The following is a 15,579-nucleotide window of genomic DNA, read 5'->3' on the forward strand; positions in this document are numbered from 1 at the left end:
ACAGCTCCTAAGGACTAGAAACTAAAATAAAAACTTTGAATTCTGGAAGCTGAATGTTGTGCCCTATACCACATTCTGCAGTTTGTTTCTGTCCTGTCATTTCTGTGCTCCTACAGAATGGTAGTAATCACACCCCTGAATATAATACAACCTGGGCTTGGGGTGGAGGTGTGGAGTGTTCATAATTAAACTACGATTGGGCTTAAAATCACATGTGAACAACGCCACTAGCAGTCTCTTTCCATGATGCAAAATATGTGTACATTGTATGGTTTAGGACCAGATTGCCAAAAGTTATGCTTAGGGTAAAATATAAGGTAATGTTTATATTTGTAATTGTATGAAATATCAACTTGGGGACCTTATGTATGCCACCATGAGCTCTGAGAAGGAGAGGCTGAACGTAAACAAGTTCCCATATACATCAGTAGTTTCATTTTCATTGTGGGTTATTAATACTGGATTTGGCTATGTCCTTAGGTGTTTTTGAAGAGCGTTAAGAACTTTTGTTGTTCCAGAATGCAGCACCAAGTTGTTAACTGTGTTCCACTGTATTCATACCATCTTACCAGTGTTTAAAGGTCTTCACTGGCTCCCAGTCTGATCCCAGTTTCAATTCAGAGTACTGGTTTTAAGCTCTAAAAACAGGCTGGGACAAGGTTATCCAACGAACCGTTCTTGCATGTAAACCTTTCTATTCCTGAAGCTCATCTTCTGAAAGAGGCTGTACTCCATTTGCCTCTGCCTAGAGGGGTTAGGCAGTGGGAGGTGGCACGGGACAGAGCCTGTTAAGTGATGGTGCCCCATTTGTAGGCTGCCCTCTCCAGAAATATTTGCGGCACCTCCTCTTCTATCTTTTAGGCACCAAATTAAGACGGTATTATTTACCTGGGCCTTTGGTGAGTTTTACAGAGCACTCTGTTATTCCTAATTCTTTCTTGTGTGTTGAAGTTTTATTATTTTATTTTTTAAAAAAGTTTTCGAGGTTTTATTGTCATTTGCTGTGTTTGTAAGCCACCTTGAAGGCGGCTCCTTATGGTGGGAAGGCAGAGTGCAAATATCACAGAGAAAGAAAGAAAAAATGCGAGTTCTAAGGATTTCTGATACACGAGGTTCTATTAGAGCTGATGTTCTCCTGCTTGTCTGCCCAACAGGATCAGTATGGGAACTATGTCATCCAACATGTACTTGAACATGGGCGACCTGAAGATAAAAGCAAGATCGTGGCCGAAATTAGAGGCAATGTGCTGGTCCTGAGTCAGCATAAGTTTGCCAGGTAATGTGTGTTCCTTGTGGTGTGTTTTTTCTAAACACGCACAAACACACACAACTCTAGATTACACCAGAGGGTGTGGGGAGAATCCAGCTTAGTGTACCATTACAAAAACAAGAATTACGACAGAAACTAGAACAGGATTTTTTAGTGTGATGTGAGCAGAATAGGAGACTTAATTTCCAGTTGTTTACCATAGCTGTTAAATAGTGGCCATTGTTAGCCATGGTGCAAGCTTTCATTGGAGTGTGTGAGTGAGATAAAATAAAAAGAACCTCTCAAATATAAAGCTTATGTGTGGTACTGGTTGAAGTTCTTACTGGCTTAGTTCAGATGGTATCACCAAAATGGCTTGGAGCTATGAGGAACAGATTTGTGCATCGTGATTCCTTCCCTCCTTTCCTGGTTGAAGGTGCCAGGTGTGCACATGTGCTGTGGCATAAAGCAGTTGCTCTAGGATGTATATACACATTTTGTTTCCAGACCTTTTGTGGATGCATCAAGTCTTCGCTACCCCTGCTTCTAATGTCAGTGAGCCAACATTAGCAAATGCTACCGGCAGATGCATTTTGATGAGCGGTAGGGAGACGAGAAACGACGTCTGCATCCAGCTTCAGGCATCCTAAAGACTAAAGTCAGCCTTGGCCATTTCTATTATTTACCCATTCTGCATTCTCATACAGCAGTGGAGATGCTAGTGTCACCATTCAAATGTTAAAATATATACTGTTGATCCAGTATAAAACTCCTCTCTGCTTTAGGAAGCATGTGGTTGTGTTTTTTGGGTGTTGTGCTTGGGTATTGCGGATAACCTGTGGCCCTTTTGCCTTGCTGCAGCAACGTTGTGGAGAAGTGTGTTACGCACGCCTCCCGCACTGAGCGTGCCATGCTGATTGACGAGGTGTGTAGTATGAACGATGGCCCTCACAGTGCCTTATACACCATGATGAAAGATCAGTACGCCAACTATGTGGTACAGAAAATGATTGATGTGGCAGAGCCGGCTCAGAGGAAGATTGTCATGCACAAGGTAAGGGCCTGGCCTGGCCAGTTGCAGTGAACTGAGCAAAGCTGGGAGAGAGCAGGGGAGGTGAAGAAAGTCCTAGAGCAGGGGTCTGCAACCTTTAAGACAAAAGGAGCCACTTGGACCCGTTTCCGAAGAAAAAACAACAACTGGGAGCCGCAAAACCATTGCGACATTTAAAGCATGCACGCCGCTGCCCTCCGATCTGACAGCGGGCGGGAAGGTGATGTTGGGACGGTGCGTGACTAACGCATGCACCGCCCCCATGCGACGTCACAGCCAGTACAGCGCCTGCCACAGTGGGGAGTGTCGGGGCGCACAATGCGCCTCCTCCCCTCGCTAGTATCCGCCCCGGAGCCGCGGCAAAGGTGTAAAAGAGCCACATGCGGCTCCGGAGCCACGGGTTGCAGACCCCTGCCCTAGAGAGACCAGCCAAGAGGCCTGGAGGACTCCACTCCCTTGTCCCAGGGAAATAAAAGTTGTCACTGCTCTCTCTCTCTCGCTAGCATTCTGTCTTCTTCGTAGATTTTACATACACCTTTAACAAGGTGTCTCGAGTCCTGAACTCTACATAAATTAATACAAGGCAAGCAAATTTCCACACCTTTGCTTATTTTGCATCATTCTGCTTGTGCATTGTCATACGGAGGGTGGGGGGAAAGCTATTTAATTCAAAAGCACTGCAACTCTCAAGGGGCCGGGTGTTGCTTGTGTGTTAATTCAAATAATACATTGTCGGAAAGAGCCACAAGGGCAAAGCCTCTACAGGTACTTAGAGCAACACAGGGCAGCTCTGGAGGAGACAGCTCATACAGGTGCATGGAAAGATGGTCTTATTCTGAGTGATGAACATTGGCAAACTAGTTTTTCCTCAGTTATTTTTTCCTCTAAATCACACTTAGTAGGTTGTCAGTAGCAGTAACTAGTGGGGAAATTAGCAATAAATAACAACAGTAGTATAAGTGCGTTTTTTTATTACACTTGCATCTGATGAAATGGACTCTAGCCCATAATACATTTGCTGCTGTCTAACATGTCACAAGATTTGTTGTTGTTGTTTTTAATTCCAGAGGGATAGTCTTTTACAGTGAATACACACAGAAGTCACCTTGCAGCACTGGTTTATTGCGACAGAAGCCTTTTGTGGATCTGATGAAATGGGTTCTGGACCTTGAAAACTTACGTGGCAATAAATCAGTTGGTCTTTAAAGTGTCACAAGTGTGTTTATGCAACCCCAGGCATATTAATTGACTTTAATGAGCACTTGAAACATTTACATAGCACTTGAGAATGAACTAGGTTCAGGAAACGTAGTAGCCGTAGTACACATTTGGTGCAGAAGAAAACAAGGGTTTTGTTGCAGATTTATTTAGAATGCACAATAGAAACAAAGGATCCCCAGCAAATTACCTCTTGTTTTTCTTCAGAGGCGTTGTGCCCCAATTCAGTCTGCAATCCACCCTGTAGGAATTTGGTTTGCAAACTTTTCTCCGTTTTAGAATAATGTGTAGGGCTCATCACGACCTATAGCTTTGGTTACAGGAGTGGTCCTCTGTATATTACTCAGGATTCATGAGCATCATTTGCATGGGTTGTTCCTAAACTCCTGTAACCCTCTTGTCACCCTCTAGATCCGGCCCCACATTGCCACTCTCCGCAAGTACACCTATGGAAAACACATCTTGGCCAAGCTGGAGAAGTACTACATGAAAAACGGGGTTGACCTCGGGCCCATTTGTGGACCACCAAATGGTATCATCTGAAACAATGAGCTACAGAAGAGAGCCAGTGACCACCTGGAATTTACAGCCAGCAACCGCTTGTATTCCAATATATGCTTTGAAAATATTCATGGTTGCTCAACATAGACGTGAGAACTACAAGAAAAAGAAAAGAAAAAAGGCAAAAAGACCCTTTGTAAATTTCTTTAATTTTATTCTGCATAACATGTACTAATTATTTTTTTAAATACTTAATTGCCCTGCTGTTTCAGTGGTGTATAGAATTCTTGTACATAGGCAACAGATGTACATGGAAAGCCACATTTTTTTTGTTCACTGATGTAACTATTTCAAATATGGAAACTTTCAGGGTGGCTAATCTGAATTTAAATGAAATGCCCATTTTTAACTCCTCTACCTTAAAGACAGAGCTCTTTTTTTGGAAAATGCCTGTTCTGTTCTCTTTTAGTCAAAACTCAAAAGAGAAGTATAAAGTTTTAGTTAAATTGCACAAATCTGCATTTAACAGTTTATAAATTAAAAAAAAATCAATTTGCTAAAGCTTCGATTAAGATAAGTTTTTAAGTTTCAGAGACTTTTAAAATTCCTTTTTCTTAGTATTAACGTGCTAAAGAATTAAGCTTAGCAGTAAATATCGGGAGAGAACACACACCAAGGAAGTTTTTAAACGTAGACAATGGGTGTGTAGTTACTGCCTACTCCTGTTTCTTCTGTTAACACGGAGGCAATTTTTTTATTATTATTTAGCATGTAGAGAAAAAAAAATCCAACTCAACTTTGGTCTTGCTTCTATAAATATATAGTGTATACTTGGTGTAGACTTTGCATATATAAAAATTTGTAGTATTTTCTTGTTTTGATGTCTAATCTGTATCTATAATGTACCCTAGTAGTGGAACATACTTTTGATTGTACAATTGTACATTTGTAAACCTCTGTAATGTAAATGTGGAGAAGTTTGAATCAACATAAACCCATTTTTGGTAAGAAAATAAATTAGCAAACCCTGTGCATTTCAGTGTATATTCACCCCTTTTATGGTCGTAGCATATAGTGTTGTATATTGTAAATTGTAATTTCAACCAGAAGTAAATTTTTTTTTCTTTTGAAGGAAATGTTCTCTTTATACAGCCTGGTTAATGTTTAAAAGAAATGCTTGGTTTTTTATTTGTCACCTAGTCAAGAGAGTAGCAATCCTTTCTAAATGTTCTACACAAATGATTCAGTTCAAAAATAGTGTTTATTTGACTCTTTAAAAAGAAAAAGTAATGTTTTACTTATTTTGTGGCAGTAAAAAAGTGCAGAAAAGTACAACCCCCCCCCCAGTATTCCTTTACAATCAGAGTTCCCCTTTCACCTTGTAAAGTGTGAATCACTTTGCCTTTTTGTACAGAAGATAAACTGTATTTTGCATTTTGTCTACTTGTAAGTGAATGTAACATACTGTCAATTTTCCTTGTTTGAATATAGAATTGTAACACTACACGGTGTACATTTACAGAGCCTTGTGTATATTTCCAATGAACCTTTTTGCAAGCACACTTGTAACCATATGTGTATAATTAACAAACCTGTGTATGCTTATGCCTGGGCAACTATTTTTTGTAACTCTTGTGTAGATTGTCTCTAAACAATGTGTGATCTTTATTTTGAAAAATACAGAACTTTGGAATCTGGGTTTGTGTTTCATTTGAATATTTTCAATATAGTGCACCAGGTCAAAAATATTCTTACTGTTTGTCTGTCTTTCTTTCTGACTTGAAAAGTGTCATTTGAGGGAACTGTTAAGATCTGAGTAGTTTCTGTAATGGAATATTTATTAATTGCGGTTACATACTGTCTTTTGTCAAAATACTCAAGGGCTCACAGCAGAGCTTTCCAAACTTTTCATGTTGGTGACAAACTTATTAGACATGCATCATTTCATGACATGGTAATTCAGTTTTACTAGCAAACCGGAGGTTAAACTAAACCCCTTTCCAGCTCAGGGAGGAGCATTCATGTGACACACTAACGTGTCGCAGCACTCAGTTTGGAAAGCTCTGGCTTATAGCATAGAGTCGGAGAGATGATACGAGACGAATGGAAAGAGAAAAATACATGCCAATAGCATTCATTACATCAGGCATCCCCAAACTCAGCCCTTCAGCTGTTTTGGGACTAAAATTCCCATCATCCCTGACCACTGGTCCTGTTAGCTAGAGATGATGGGAGTTGTAGTCCCAAAACAGCTAGAGGGCTGAGTTTGCCTATGCCTGAATTACATGATGAAGTCACATTATGACCAGGCAGAGTTGTGGTTTTTTGGTTAGGGGGATAGTGGAGCAGAAGGCAAAGGGTTAACTGCTCTTCAGGAAGAAGGCAGGGACTATTTAAGTCCTTCCTGAAGGGGAGAAATATTCTACTTTCTTGGCTCTGCCTTCTGGAGAAGAGCAAGGTGGCTTGCTGTTCCTGAGCTCTCTCGCTTCTGTGTAGATTATAGGCCCTAGAGCAAAAAAGGAAAAGAATGTGGAATGTGAGGTTGTCTTGGTGTTGTGATGCTGCCTGATGTTCTCCATTGTGCACAGCCTGTTAGTTTGCAGTGAGGTCTACTCTGGGTAAAGAAGAAACCAGCTCTCATTTGGAGTTTGTACCCACTTATCAGAAAACTGGTGTGGAAACCAATCTTGTCTTCTCGGGCAAGAAGCATCTTCCCACCCAGAGCTCTCCAACGTGGGAGAATTCAAACTTGCTACCAAGAGCAGCATAGCTCCTGACTAGTTCTTGAAAGCGGGCAACATTAAGATTCCTTTCTTTGTGGCTCATCAGCATTTTTGAAGTAGCTTTGCAAAATGTGAAGAGCCCAGAGCAGCAATTTGGGCACACTGCTAATTCAATCTAAGGTGGGGATACCGCAAGTAAAAATGTTGGAAACAGCTAAAAGCAATTTGCAATCATAGAAATAAGGTGCCACCCCTAGGTCTCAGGTTTGGACCCTGGACCACCCCACCCCTGAGCTGCTGAGGGTGGTGGGGAAAAAAGATATGCAGAGTGGGGGCTTAATACCTGAGGGTGTCTAGGGAAGGAGCCTGAACAATTCTGGGCTTTAAACAGTAATATGAGCACCTTGAATTTGGTCCCAAAATAAATTGATTTACCGCAGTACTATTGAACGAATGGTTCACTAATTTTTCATCAAGTTTGGAAAGTTTCCCTCTTGCTACAACTTGTCAGAGCTAACAAGGAATTCAACAGCACCCTTCAATATCATGCAAAAGCTTGGCATTAACGTATATTCAGCAGAACCTGATCTGCTTTTCTGGAGTAGTACTAGCGCAGCGGATACTAGGCGGTAATACACCCTGCTAGACCAAAGTACAAAATAGTTTTCAATTCACCCATTTCATTAAAAAGTGCATCTCTTCCTCTGTGGGTTTTTGTTGGTGTGTACACACACACATTTCTGAATGACAAGTCTTCTAGAGCCCAGCTGGCAATGAAATCCAGAGTGATTAGACCACCAGTAACAAATTCCCTTTAAAAAAGAAACCATCACTAAGATTAGTCTTAAACCAATGAAAGCATTTCATTCATTCATGGACCTGAAGGTACTTTTCATTCAAGGTACTTTTGCCTTCTTCAACACAGCTATTTCCCTATATTATCAGTAATAATTTTGGACCATGGACACAATGGTCTTTCTAACCAGTTTATTTACGGTATATATTGTATTGTCCCCAGATGTAGCCGTCTCTGCTCAAAGCAGCCCTTGAAAAACCCAGTCTAAGTACAGAAGTACAATAAGAATACATTAAGAAGCATAATATCACAACAACATAACACTGAAAAAATAAGCAATTAACCGTTTAACAGGCATCAGAATTTAAGTGAGCATAAAGCACACCAACAGATAAGTTAAAAACAAAACATCTAATAGCTTCACACCCAAAAGAAGCCCCAAAGCTGCTGGTGGGGGGAGCTTTAGGTAGTGATGTTTGTTACTTCATTTGTGAAACACTTTTCTCTCTGCCCCCCAGTTTCATGCTTTAAAACTGCTCCTTCATTCCCAGTACGCCAGAACAAAAGACAAAGTTTGCTAATCCTGATTTTTTTTCAAAAAAATAAATAAAAATACCCTAAACATATGCACTGTAATGCACACAAATCATCAAGACCTCAGGAATAAAAACAGTTTGCTTCTGCTGTCCTGATGCTAAATATCTCTTGAAAATAATCACCATTTTTATTGTAGGAAAAGATGACTCCATTTTTAAAAGTAAAAATGATAAAAATTAGTTTTGCGTATATCCTTAAATGATCATAGTCTTAAATTATCAGCTATATTCTCGTATTATCCCCCTCTGTATCAGCATATGGCTTAGACCACATGGGGGTGCTGTGTTACCTAGCTCATGCTGCTAACTGCCGCAAAGGCAAGAAAGAATTGTAAAGGAACACAGTCGCTTGAACCGCTGAATTGGAGCAAATGTCAACCAGGTTGTCTGCTGACTGATATTTTCTCTGATTCAGCAGTAAGATGTGGGTTTTCCGAGGAAAGCGGTGGGACGAAGAAAGGATACAGAGCTTTAAAGCATGGACCTTCCCTGGAAAGCGCAGTGCAAAAGGAAGTCTGGATGAGCGCTAAGGGGCTTTCCTGGGTTTTGGGAAAGGATATCTCCCAGCCTGACTTGGAGATGACAGGAGCTGAGCCTGGGAGCTTGTGCATTCAAAGCAGATGCTCTATAACCCTTCAATATATGCATTGTGGAATGAGCTTGCAAAGACCAGAGCCCAATTTGTCAGCCGCAGGAAATGGCAATCTGTTCTAGGGGCTATGCTGTGATGAAAAGATAAGGTGGTCCTTTGACTGCAGGCTCACCGTCTGACAGACACAATGCAGAAGGTGGGAGTGAGGAAACAAGCGAGGAAATGCAGGTGTCAGGTGTTGAAGGGACACACGCCCAGTTGAAGTGTTACGCCTGCGATTGCAATAGTAGTGCAAAGCAGGAGTGCTGGGTTGCCCTTGCAGCAGTGGTGCCTTGCCCTCCAACCAGCAGTGGTGGCAGGTTGTGCTCACTGGGACTGGCAGTGATGCCAAACTGTAGGTGGAGCCAGAGCCAATGGCAGGCAGAACAACTAATTCAGGTCGTGCCCCCACCCTCCTCTCTGCTGAGTTCTCCAAGGGAAACATTGGCAATGAGGAAGAGGAGGAGGAAGAGGAGGAGGAAGCTGACAATCAACTCTATGCCCCAAACTGGATATAAGTAAGAAGGCAGGCAGGCAGGTCCATGCACTCTGGGCCTCAATGGACCGCCCACCCCTGCCACACATGGTGGGGGCAAGGTCTGAACAGGGGAGCCTGCTTTGCAATCTTGCAGGGTGCTAAATGGCACAAGGAATTTGCATGAGTACAGCAGGCTCCTAAGTGTGGATATCCACCCTCAAAAAATAAATAAATGGTAGACTGGGCACAGGGGTGCAATAAAGAGGCTAGCAAGTGCGTCTAACTCAGAGCAGGGCATTTAGTGAGGCATCTCATTTAGTGAGGCACCACCTGCACTTTCCGGAAACGGAAGCTATGGGGTGCGGGTGGGGGCTAGCTGGGCTTTCTGCCCCAGGTGAAGCCTTCAGAGTGGCACCATTGAGGCTTCCAGTCTGTGTGTGCATGTGTGTGTAAGCAAATGCATGTGTGTGTGTGGGGGGTGCCAAACTGTGTCTTTGACTGGGGTAAACTAAAGCCCATTTTCACCCCTACTGGAAACACCTGAAGACATTTTTGTTCTGACAGATTTTCCCAGTTCGATAAATGGGCCTTTGCCACAAGTGTCCACTTTGGTTGGTCTTTGGTTTTGTTTTAAACGTATTTCTGTTATTATGTAAATTGCCTGGAGATAGCTTGGAAGGAGATTAATAAAATCACAATTCATCTTTGCTCCCCTTCACACAATCCTAATTGTGGGGGTGAAACTGAGTATCCAAATGAGGCTTAAGATGGCTGGGTACCGGAAGGGAAAGCGGCGGTATTCTCTTCTAGATCTTGCTGATGCGTTGCAGACTGGCCCAATATGTCTCATGGAATGGTGTGCTGGTTGCTATCTATTCATTTAATTCTAATTTCAGTGCACCACTCTTTACCATACATGCTTGCAAAGTTGTTTGCATGACAATCCATATTGCTATCCATCAAAATAAGGTGCAACCAGCACCAGCAAAATAAGGTACCAACCAGCACAGGTAGTAGTAGTAGTAGTAGTAGTAGTAGTAGTAATAATAATAATAATAATAAACAACCAGACTGTGATGAGGCTGGAAGAGATATTGAAAGAGTTTTGCTCTCCCCCCTCCAACAGCTGTTTGGACTTTATCCCAGGTGTTGGAAAGTAGCCTTAACTAGGGAGAGGGAAGCTCAGGCCTTTCTATCTAGCCCCCCCAAACTCACCACAGGCCACACCCCACAACAGTCCTGCTTTGCACTTTTCTAGATTGTTTGTGCCTGGCAGGAGAATGTCTACTTGCTTGTCTGGATGAACGTCATGGCACACAGAGAGGTGCATAGAAAGATGAAACCCACATTCCTTGCTTTGCTTACTTTTGCCTCTGGCCCTCGCCTCCAAAGGTTACCCAGTAGGGAACATGGCCCTACGGCTGAGAAAAGCCTACCCAACCCTTGGTTAGCAGCGTAGATGCACGGGAGGGGTTGCTTCTGCTTCATACGCCGCGGAGAAGGTGGGAGAAAAGAAGCAGAAACACGTCTCCAGGGTGTGGGAAAATGATTGCTTGTACATGAGAGCATGAGCAAAGTTCTTATTGTTGCAGGGTGATTTCATAGCTAGAAGCATCCTTGGAGCATGAACAGCGCGTGAACAGCTCGTGCTGTCCTATATGATTGGCTAACGTAGCATGGCCTGATGCTAGTGCGAAGGTCCTTATCTTCTGGCTTAGAACAAATTGCTTGCTTGTATTTTGTATCTTTCTGATTTCACACAATAAAAGCTGTGCTGCATTAGCCCTATGAGCAGCCATATTTCGGAACCTATCATGGTGTGAGACTGATTTTTCTTTGGATGCCGAGCTGCAACTCGACAATTGGTGCCCCGTGTGACTGCCTTCGGACTTCACGTTGTTTTTCATTATTCAGCACTCACCAACACGTCGTTCATCCACGTAGTGGATCCCTGGTGAGTGCTCCCGTGTGATTTCTTTTGGATTTCATGCTGTTAAACAACGTTCAGCCTCACCTCGCCTGGCAAGGGCTGCAGACGCGTCGTTCATCCACGTAGTGGATCCCTGGTGAGAGCTCCCGTGTGAATGTGATTCTGGACTACGTTACGGACCTATCAGCACTTACTTCCGCCCAGACAGGGCAAAAAAGGCGCCTCCCTCATCCTCCTAAGGATCCCTCCGGTAAGTGCTCCCTGCTCTTTTTGCAACTCTTGCAATCATGGGAAAGTCTCTCTCTGCACCACAGAAAATTTTTTATAAAGACCTTAAATTCCTTTTGGCCAGTAACAACCTTGCTGTTCGGAAAGCTGACCTTAAGTCCCTTATAAAAGCCCTGGACACTCACTGCCCCTGGTTCCCCCAGGACGGAAATTGGGAGTTAGACGATTGGAAAAAAATTGGACACTTCTTTCAAAATCATCCTCAGATTGATGTCAAGGTTTTGCATGCCTGGAGTAACGTCTACAAAGCTATGTCGTGCTTAACTCCTTCAAACATTCTTCTGGCTGCTGCCACAACTTCTTCGCCCGCCCTCCCCGCTCCTGCTTTGCCTGCCTCAAACCTACCTCCTAAACCGCCGGACATTTTCCCTTCGGCTCCTCCTGTCACTCCCCTGCATTCTTCAAATTCTGCAGCACCCCCCGCTCTTCTACCTCCTCCGCCCAAGGCATTTGGCACCGCTCCTACAATTCCTCTTCAAAGATCTCTCTGTGCCACCGCTCCGTTGCTGCCTTTTGATGCTGATACTCCAAATCTCTTTCCTGTGATTGCTCCTGCACCCCCAGCCCCCGTCATGTTAACCCAAGCTGATGTCCTCGATGGGTTAACGGGAGGAGGCAATTTTCTTACTGTTGCCCAACAGCTAACTCTCGATCCTCAATATTGGGAGGCCACTACGGCTGCTGCTCAGGAGGCTTTAGCTTCTGTCCCTGATGACAAAACTGAGCGCGGTGGCCGATGGGGGAGCGTTAGACAAGGCCCTGCAAAGCTCTATGGACAATTTGTTGATCGCTTGTATAATACCTTCAAGTGGCAAGTTCAGGACCTGGCAGCACAAGAACCGATTGTACGCCAGCTTGTGTTTGATAATGCAAATGAGCACTGCACGCAAGAGCTGCGCCTTCTAATGGCAACATCAAATATAGCCATTGCTGATATGCTTAAAGCCTGCCAGTCAGTGGGCACTGCTAGCCACAGCCTGCTAGCCACGGCCTTGTCCTCCGCCGTGTCCCAAAATCCTGCAAAGGCTACAACCTGTTGGATTGACAGTGGCTAAGGAAAAAATCCAGCGGACTTTACCTATTACGTACCTGGGACACAAGCTGACAGCATCTGCAGCCATTCCAGTTACACCTCAACTACAGTTTCCTGGTTATCTTAGACTGGTGGATTTACAACAAATCCTTGGACAGCTGAATTGGATAAAGAGTTATTTGGACCTGCCCACCTCTACTTTGTCTCCACTATTTTCTGCCCTTAAAGGACATAAGGATCCAGCGGACAAGATCACAATCACCTCTGCAATGGAAGAGGCTCTTCCACAGCTGTTCCAGTGTTTCCTGGCACGCTGAAAGGCCATCTTCACCCCTACTGCATTGGCCCCCCTTTTCCCTGGGAAGCCACTTCAACCACCAAACATCATTACAGTTTTGCTGCCTCCTAATAGCAACCATCCCATCTGTGTCATCACGTTTCATTGGGCTTGGACTTCTGACTCAGCAGTACAAGGAGCAATACATCAGACTTATTTACAGCAAATGGGCTCCTGTATCTGCAGAAATGGTTGTGTGACTTCTTCTGGATTGTGGTTTTTACATGCCAATAATTGAGCCACGAAATATCACACAGGTTGCTCAGAAACAGCCATTGGACTAATTTACCATTCTCATCCTTATTGACATCACTTGGATTTTACCCCCCAGATATTTTTTTTCCTCCTCCCTCAGGAGTCCTGCCCTATGATGTGTTCCCCTGAACATGTACAGAGGGCTGTCTTGGCACTATTGTGGACTCTTGGCAAGGGAGGGGGTGAGGGAATTTCAGTGTGTTCCAGTTTGTTTCATTTTTGTGCTTTGGCATGGTTCCCGGACAGAAAGTTGCAATATGGTTCTTTAGCAAGGCCTGTGGAGACAATGGGCTCTGTTTTCGACCTTGTTGCAATCCTTTTAGTTACAGCAAGCGGAATATGCTTGGCTAGTGCCTTTTAGCTGCTGAGAAAAATGATTTTAAAAAAGCTATTAACAAAGAAATATCAGAAATAAGAAATGTAGTTCTTCAACATCATTATGCTTTAAATGTAATCTTTGCTTCTAAAGGTGAAATTTGTGCCTTAATTCATTCTCATTGCTGTATGTATATAACTGATCAATCGACCAATATCTCTGCTACTATTGATCATATGGAACAAATGATAGCCCATAATCCTTTGAATCCACCTGAAGGTTTTGATCCATGGGATTACTTATTTTCTTGGTTGCTGTCAGGGGTTCAGGAGCAGAGACGCAGAGAAGGGAGGAAACAGAGAGCGAGGGGGAGGAATACGAAGGAGGGATGAGTGGGGATGACGACCCGAGATCCCCGAGCCTGTCCAGTGAGTCCGGGGATTCCCAGAAGGGAGCGCCAGCGGTCAGAGCAAGGGGGGAGAGCAGGGGGAAACCCCAGGCAGAAGGACCCAGAGACGTTAAGGAGAGGCGCAGGAGGTGGAGCAAGGCTAGGGTATTAAGCTGGTGTGCTAGAGGCGGAAACTCAGACGGATCTTCGCCGGCCTGACATAGAAGACGTAGGGCTGCACATTGCAGTTTGAAAATGGAACCTGTATAACGTGAACGCTGGTAGCGTGGTCCTATGTGAGCTGGGACTGGGTAGCAGCCCTGATGGTTACCTAATGGATTATGGTTAAGAAAAATATTATTGATTGTAATTGCATGTATTGCTGGCTTCATTATGGTGTGTTGTTGCATTCAATGCATACCCTCTTTGATTTCCCAATGCACTGCATGGTGGTACCGACCACGGCCCACCACAGGGGTTACAAGAGGAATTTACGTTGCAAAGTGTAGACGCTTAGGCAATGAAGTGTACGATTTGGACTAATGGTCCCTCTTTTCCTCTAATAATATAAACAAGAAAAGGGGACATGTGGGAAAATGATTGCTTGTACATGAGAGCATGAGCAAAGTTCTTATTGTTGCAGGGTGATTTCATAGCTAGAAGCATCCTTGGAGCATGAACAGCGCGTGAACAGCTCGTGCTGTCCTATATGATTGGCTAACGTAGCATGGCCTGATGCTAGTGCGAAGGTCCTTATCTTCTGGCTTAGAACAAATTGCTTGCTTGTATTTTGTATCTTTCTGATTTCACACAATAAAAGCTGTGCTGCATTAGCCCTATGAGCAGCCATATTTCGGAACCTATCATGGTGTGAGACTGATTTTTCTTTGGATGCCGAGCTGCAACTCGACACCAGGGAAGAGTGCGAGAAGGATTAATGTGTTGCAAGAAGGTGTGGGAAGATGCATGTTGTCCTCAGTCTTACCTTATAGCAGGCTAAGGCTCTTTGATCCAACAGCAGAGACCAAGAGGAGTTCTAGGCTTTGTCCTCTGGCTAAGAGGGGGCTGAGGACGCGCTGAGAACTCTGGAGAATAATACCACACTTAAGTTCAGTAAAGTAGACTCAGATACTACAGCAAAGGCACAGTTCCCTGATCCAGAACAGGCTAACTAAATTCACCATTAGGCCAGGTGAGGAGAAATGCCCTGAGCTGGTGGCAGAAGCTCCTCAAAGAGTTACCTTTCCATGCCGTCAGGGTGAGGGAGCACCACAGCTGGGGAGCCACTATGGAGAAAGCCCAATCTTGCTTCCCCACAGAGCAAGCGGCATCCACTGAGAAGGGCCTCCACTGTTTAGCTCAAAGTCTAGGTGCCAAAGTCCCATTGCTGAGCAACAACGTGCAGAGCTCAGTGGAGTGGGAGGCCACCCAACTGGAAGAGTCTCTGAGGTCTACTTGCCTGGAGGCAGAGTCAGCACTCAAAGACAGGACCAGCCCTTGGGTCGGGTGAACAGCAATCCAGGTGGTCAGATGGTCCAGGGGTCAGGGAAGCGGATGATCATGGGGTCAAGACAAGCAGGAAGCAACAAAGTAGATCCAGGAACTACAAGCATTGTTTCCAGCACCTGACTGCTGCTGGAAGCTCTGCTTAGGAAGGCTGAAGCCAACTGGTTCTCACCAGCACCTCCTCCTCTGAGTCCTGGAAGGCTTATCAGCTGCAGGTGGAGTCACTCTGCCTTTCCCTCCTTCAGGCTGATGTTCAACAGCCTGTATGGGAGGCTAGTATGGG

At 44.1% G+C, this 15,579-nt stretch overlaps 1 protein-coding gene and 1 long non-coding RNA gene across 10 annotated transcripts in view; one reads left to right on the forward strand and one right to left on the reverse strand.

Moving 5' to 3' along the window:
* PUM1 (pumilio RNA binding family member 1) overlaps positions 1-5,716 on the forward strand; it is a 49,356-nt gene extending 43,640 nt beyond the window's left edge. For all 7 annotated transcript variants that reach the window (XM_082229471.1, XM_082229474.1, XM_082229475.1 and 4 more), the window contains exons 20-22: positions 1,155-1,276; positions 2,111-2,303; positions 3,930-5,716. In XM_082229471.1, coding sequence (XP_082085597.1) covers positions 1,155-1,276; positions 2,111-2,303; positions 3,930-4,061 — 447 coding nt within the window. In that variant the 3' untranslated portion in view covers positions 4,062-5,716. The remainder of the gene's footprint in view (positions 1-1,154; positions 1,277-2,110; positions 2,304-3,929) is intronic.
* LOC309535959 lies at positions 5,447-15,556 on the reverse strand. 3 transcript variants are annotated; one of them, XR_014221452.1, is made up of 3 exons: positions 15,475-15,556; positions 14,776-14,875; positions 5,447-5,842 (listed from the first exon to the last, which is right to left on the reverse strand). It is a non-coding gene; the product is annotated as an uncharacterized lncRNA (long non-coding RNA). The 3 variants fall into 3 exon arrangements; XR_014221453.1 differs by lacking the exon at positions 5,447-5,842 and adding an exon at positions 7,173-7,554; XR_014221454.1 differs by lacking the exon at positions 5,447-5,842 and adding an exon at positions 7,715-7,802.
* Between the last annotated feature and the right edge of the window lie 23 nt (positions 15,557-15,579).

Source organism: Podarcis vaucheri, assembly GCF_965113315.1.
Source record: "Podarcis vaucheri genome assembly, chromosome: 7".
Taxonomy (NCBI): Eukaryota; Metazoa; Chordata; class Lepidosauria; order Squamata; family Lacertidae; genus Podarcis; species Podarcis vaucheri.